General features: G+C 35.6%; 1 protein-coding gene across 1 annotated transcript; it reads left to right on the top strand.

The window, feature by feature from the left end:
• Nucleotides 1–415: 415 nt before the first annotated feature.
• Nucleotides 416–5101, top strand: LOC106075770 (uncharacterized). The gene is made up of 4 exons (XM_056028049.1): nt 416–576; nt 1119–1266; nt 1371–1440; nt 4766–5101. Exons 1-4 carry the CDS (start codon nt 547–549, stop codon nt 5064–5066), a joined length of 549 nt encoding a protein of 182 aa, XP_055884024.1. The 5' UTR covers nt 416–546; the 3' UTR covers nt 5067–5101.
• The last annotated feature ends 974 nt before the right edge of the window (nt 5102–6075 follow it).

The raw sequence follows: 6075 nt of genomic DNA, 5'->3' as shown, positions 1-6075 counted from the left end.
CACCAGATGTAGAGATACAGTTAAAAAGAAATTGTAAATGAAACGTCAATGAATTAGAATCAGTTCTTAAGATGGTGCCCATTCGAGGCAAACTAAAGTCACTCTTTAATGAACAGTTGGTATAACAAACAAACTATCGACGTTTTCTTGAACTCAAGCTTGCTAGATGGTCTCAAATCAGACTACAACAGCGTTGAGAAGGAGTTGTGAATTAGCGTCTGTGTGGTAATAGAGATAAACGTGTAAGTAAAAGAAACTAAAGGATCTACACTTTCTACCTCTCATGTTCTATCCATCACACCTTGTGATGTTCTTTATTTGTTGCTAATGTCATGGCTGTCCAACGCTTGCCTTTGCTCTGCCTAATGTGATGTCCGTCAAAATAAAGAACATGTCAAAATGTCATATGGAGGAACTGACTTGACTATTGATGACATAATGTGGGCAATGAGATGCCATGTATATAAAGAGTGAGTTAGCGGCTGTCTTCATCACACATCGCTCAGTCCCAGGTGGTCGAGTTGAAAGTGCAGAGGACACAGAAACATGAGAGGCTTATTATTTCCGTTGGTTCTGGTAAGTAGAATATAAATAAGTAGATTATTTAAAACACAGTATTGTTAGTGCCGTAACTACGCTGCTGAAGTCGAGTCCGTGTGAATACGTGACTTGGAACTATTCTTGTCTCTAGACATTTACTTGGTTTCTGGCCTTAGAACGTTGTTCTGGCTTCACAAGATCCTCGTAAACAACCGGCCATGAAAACTAATGAACTTAATGCATAGCATGAGACTCAAACACAGCAATTCCAAGTGTTTAATACTTTATTACTACAAAAACACTGTTCGATCTTTGGAGATACTGTCTATTTATCAGTGTTCTAGTTATGTGTTTACAGTCGTCTTCAAATAATCTTACATTGTCTTCAAATAATCTTACATTTCTACTTGTATCAGAGATTTGAAAGCTAAGTTAAATTAACACCGAAGGAAAAAAGAAAGAGGAAAGAGAGAAGAAAAAAGAAAGAGAAAGAGAGAGAAAGAGACAGAGACAAAGACAGAAACAGAGACTCAATCAGAGAGTTTTGTATTTCTCACTCAATCTCCTTGTCTATCTAGCTGAGCGTCCTAAACTTGACCGCTGCCCAACTTCCAGTCAGTTTTCTGTGTTCCACTGTGCGATGTTTGCCTGGAAATGTCTGCAGAGTGATCCAGCAATGTCCCACCTGTCCACCAAGACCTGTTTGCGTTCCTTGCGTACCAAGAGGTCAGTACTAGGTTTGATGACAAGCATTCATAGACTTTAGTCGTTTAGACATGACATCATTACTAATAGATGCATTCTGTTCTCGCCTCTAAATGTCTTGCTAGGTGTGGATGCAGTCTGTAACAAAAATCGTTACCTCAACACTCTACTTACTGGCAACCCTTTGATACCTAGGTAAGTGCTGTTACGTTGTGGGACTGAGAGCTCTTACGATTGTTGATGAAGCCAGTGAGGCGGCGTGTGTGCAGGGTCTGGGTGGGCTGATTGACATCTGAGTAGCTAGTTGTAGGACAAGCTACCATTCGTTGACCTACTTCCAAAGGAAAGACTAGGATCCTTCTCTGCCATCGCTGCTGAGCCACGTTTAGCCTCTTTTCAAATTTCCACGTCTCGAAGGTGGCCGTTAGGACAATGATTGTATTGAAGATGTGAATCTTGGTCTTTAGGCGAATTGATTTCTTTGTTCTGAGTGGCCGTAGTCTTTGAACGACGTCTCCAGCTTTGACTATGGTCATGGAACAACATGCTATGCATCTCCATTACTGGTGATAACGCTGAGCAAAAAGGTTAACTTTTCTATTTGATCAAGATCTATAGGACCAATGTTGTCGAGGGTACTAAGTGACCTCTAGCCTATATGCATAACTCTGAGCGTATTTATATATGGGTCTTTATCGACACTGTCCGTTATCTCTTGAATTTCATTATATTCCCGAATAATGCTACACGTCGTCTGCACAATCCAGGTTCGTTAGTCGGTTTCGTTCACGATTTGGGATATTGATTGCAGCCTAATTCATGTTGTTGTTTGTCATGACATCGTCGATGGCTAGCAGAAAGAGAAATGGTGAAAAGATACACACTTGATCATCTCGATGTTAAAGAACTCCGTTACTCCATCATCTGTTCTAATGCAGCAGTTTGATTTCCTGGTAGATTTCTCAGAATCTTGACCAATGGTTGCGGGATACTATATTCTCTTGCTATTTCCCAGAGTGATTCGCGATGGACGCTGTTAAACAACAAAACTGGTCAACAGACTTTCGTTGATGGTTGGCGGGACTAAAATCTGTCCAGTGCTTGATCTGCCTCTTCGGCAGCAATTTAGAAACACTAGCATAATATAAAACTGTTTCCATGAGCAGGTCTTTAATAGCCTTTGGTAAAGAAAACATATTCAAATTCAATTTTTCTATTTTCAATAATTTTACATTTTTGTAATAACTTTTAATAAAATGTCATAAACAACGAAATTTACAATAGAATCGACACTCGTTTTACAGTGTAAGAATCAATTTATTAGAACACAGCATTATAGTTCAAAAAAAAAAACTAACGATAGTTTGTTTTTTTGGGGGGAGGGGATTTGTCATGGGGGTGGGGCGGACACCCACAACTTTCCGCACCGGGTGACACCAACCTTAGTGACGCCACTGTGTAACTCTAGTTGTTCTTAATATCTAATTTACAGAACTTAAATTTTTTGTGATTATTTTCTCCACACTCACACACACATGACTTCATAAAGATAGAGCTTGTATTTTAACAAATATGTAGTTTGAGTTTTGTCTAGTCACTTTTGAAAGTCTTCAAAATGTCGAGTTACGCTCCGTTTCATCATCTCTTGATAGGTCATTGAAAGGTTTCAATCAATGAGTGGTCTTTTAAATGAGTGGTCTTTTAAATGATGAGTGGTCTTTTAAATGAGTGGTATTTTAAATGATGAGTGGTATTTTAAATGATTGGTTTTTTAAATGAGTGGTATTTTAAATGAGTGGTATTTTAAATGAGTGGTATTTTAAATGAGTGGTATTTTAAATGAGTGGTATTTTAAATGAGTGGTATTTTAAATGATTGGTTTTTTAAATGATTGGTTTTTTAAATGAGTGGTATTTTAAATGAGTGGTATTTTAAATGAGTGGTATTTTAAATGAGTGGTATTTTAAATGAGTGGTATTTTAAATGAGTGGTATTTTAAATGAGTGGTATTTTAAATGATTGGTTTTTTAAATGAGTGGTATTTTAAATGAGTGGTATTTTAAATGATTGGTTTTTTAAATGAGTGGTATTTTAAATGAGTGGTATTTTAAATGATTGGTTTTTTAAATGAGTGGTATTTTAAATGAGTGGTATTTTAAATGAGTGGTATTTTAAATGAGTGGTATTTTAAATGAGTGGTATTTTAAATGAGTGGTATTTTAAATGAGTGGTATTTTAAATGATTGGTTTTTTAAATGAGTGGTATTTTAAATGAGTGGTATTTTAAATGAGTGGTATTTTAAATGAGTGGTATTTTGCGCATCAATTAAGCTCATTTCAAAGATTTCATTCTATTTTCGAATTTGCTTTGTATGAAAACAAAGTTTAGTTGCAATCTTGTCTAGTACGAATGTATCTCACTACACTACACTAGAACTGAGTTCGATCATGGTTCCATTTTAGACTTAACCACAAGATTCGAGGAAACAAATAATAATCACCACAGCCAACTGTGCGGCCCGTGCTGCTCTTTTAAAGAAAGACCTGTTACATTTTAAAATCTAATATTATCTAAACATTCTACTTCCGAAAGTATCGTGATTCAAAGATGTAGCTCATACATCTCTAGATCTGACATTATCTAAACATTCTATTTCCGAAAGTATCACGATTCAAAGAAGTAGCTCATACATCTCTAGATCTGACATTATCTAAACATTCTATTTCCGAAAGTATCGTGATTCAAAAAAGTAGCTCATACATCTCTAGATCTGACATTATCTAAACATTCTATTTCCGAAAGTATCGTGATTCAAAAAAGTCGCTCATACATCTCTAGATCTGACATTATCTAAACATTCTATTTCCGAAAGTATCACGATTCAAAGAAGTAGCTCATACATCTCTAGATCTGACATTATCTAAACATTCTATTTCCGAAAGTATCGTGATTCAAAAAAGTAGCTCATACATCTCTAGATCTGACATTATCTAAACATTCTATTTCCGAAAGTATCGTGATTCAAAAAAGTCGCTCATACATCTCTAGATCTAACATTATCTAAACATTCTATTTCCGAAAGTATCGTGATTCAAAAAAGTAGCTCATACATCTCTAGATCTGACATTATCTAAACATTCTATTTCCGAAAGTATCGTGATTCAAAAAAGTCGCTCATACATCTCTAGATCTAACATTATCTAAACATTCTATTTCCGAAAGTATCGTGATTCAAAAAAGTCGCTCATACATCTCTAGATCTAACATTATCTAAACATTCTATTTCCGAAAGTAGGCCTATTGTCAGTCAAAAAAGTCGCTCATACATCTCTAGATCTAACATTATCTAAACATTCTATTTCCGAAAGTAGGCCTATTGTCAGTCAAAAAAGTCGCTCATACATCTCTAGATCTAACATTATCTAAACATTCTATTTCCGAAAGTAGGCCTATTGTCAGTCAAAAAAGTCGCTCATACATCTCTAGATCTAACATTATCTAAACATTGTGTTTCCTCAGCTCAATAAGTGCACGAGTATGTAACCCTTTCCAACCAAGATCGTGTCCCTTTGACTCTGTGTGTGTAGCAGAAGGAACAGGACTTGGGAACTGCTGTTACAACCGGGCACCACCAGGTATCCCATCAGTCAACAGAGACCCTGTTTGTATTGTGAACAGATGTGGACCTTCCTGTCCATTTGGCCAGAGGTGTGAGCTGGTGACCATTTGTCCCTTTGTACCTCCTTGTTTCCAAGAGTACCAATGTCGATCAATATTTATACCTTTTGGTTTGACATCAAGTTCAGGGAATGATTCATAAATATACTAAATAAATTCATTTTCCTGACACTCGTATTTTAATTTCTTGTGTTCTAATTTCTTTTGTTTTAGTGTCTTGTGCCCTAGTTTTCTTGTAACTTGTTATCTTGTTATACCAGACAAAGTTTATATCTACTCACAATGTCTGTCTATATGTCTGTCTGGTCAAAAAGTGCGTACACGTTAGTTCTCCCACATCCATTCTTAGATCAAGTTAAAACTTTGCACAATTATTCATTGGCATAGACAAGACATGAAACAATAAAACCATTAACCAATCAGTCAATTAATTACTTGTAATTAATTAAGTTGTTTGATATCAAAAAGGGAAATAAATCCTTCAGTATTCACAGATATGGCTAAACATCTAGAGTTTAGTCCCCTTAGATAATTGAACACGTTATTTCTCCCACACCGATTCTCGGATCAAGTTGAAACTTTAAACAATTATTTGTTGTACCTAAAAAAAACATGAATCAATAAAAAAATAAACCGATTAGTCAATTAATTATTAGTAATTAATTACTTTGTTCGATATCGAATAAGGGAAATAACTTCTATATGTATTTGTTTAACGTACTTCATAACGACATGTTCAATGTCATCTTTAAAATCACTCCAGGATATTCAGTAAGGAATAGTGTGCTATACAATACTGTACATTGTGGTGCATATCAATTTGTGACAAAAACACATAGCTAATGAAAAATGTGTTCTTTTTTAAAGAGGCTCTTGTGAAGAAAAGATGCTTTAAGTTTAGTGCTGTATGCCTATCTGTATCATTCTCCGTATTGACAGAGCATAACTTTAACAAAAAAGAAGAATTTCTAAATATAGTGAAGAAAGGAATGTTGAGCTGGTACAGTCACACTCACTGTCAAAATCCTCTCAAGTTCTAGTGCATCAAGAAATAAGTTGTCCAAGGTGAAATGGATTGGACAATATGAAAGATATTATGCTCTTTTTTTGGCGGCCCCCCGAAAGGGGAAAAGACGCTATGTGTTTTGTGT

The sequence above is a fragment of the Biomphalaria glabrata genome, chromosome 4 (genome assembly GCF_947242115.1).
Source record: "Biomphalaria glabrata chromosome 4, xgBioGlab47.1, whole genome shotgun sequence".
NCBI lineage: Eukaryota > Metazoa > Mollusca > Gastropoda > Planorbidae > Biomphalaria > Biomphalaria glabrata.
Note: the sequence above shows the minus strand (reverse complement) of the source record. Positions and strands in the feature narration are given on the sequence as shown.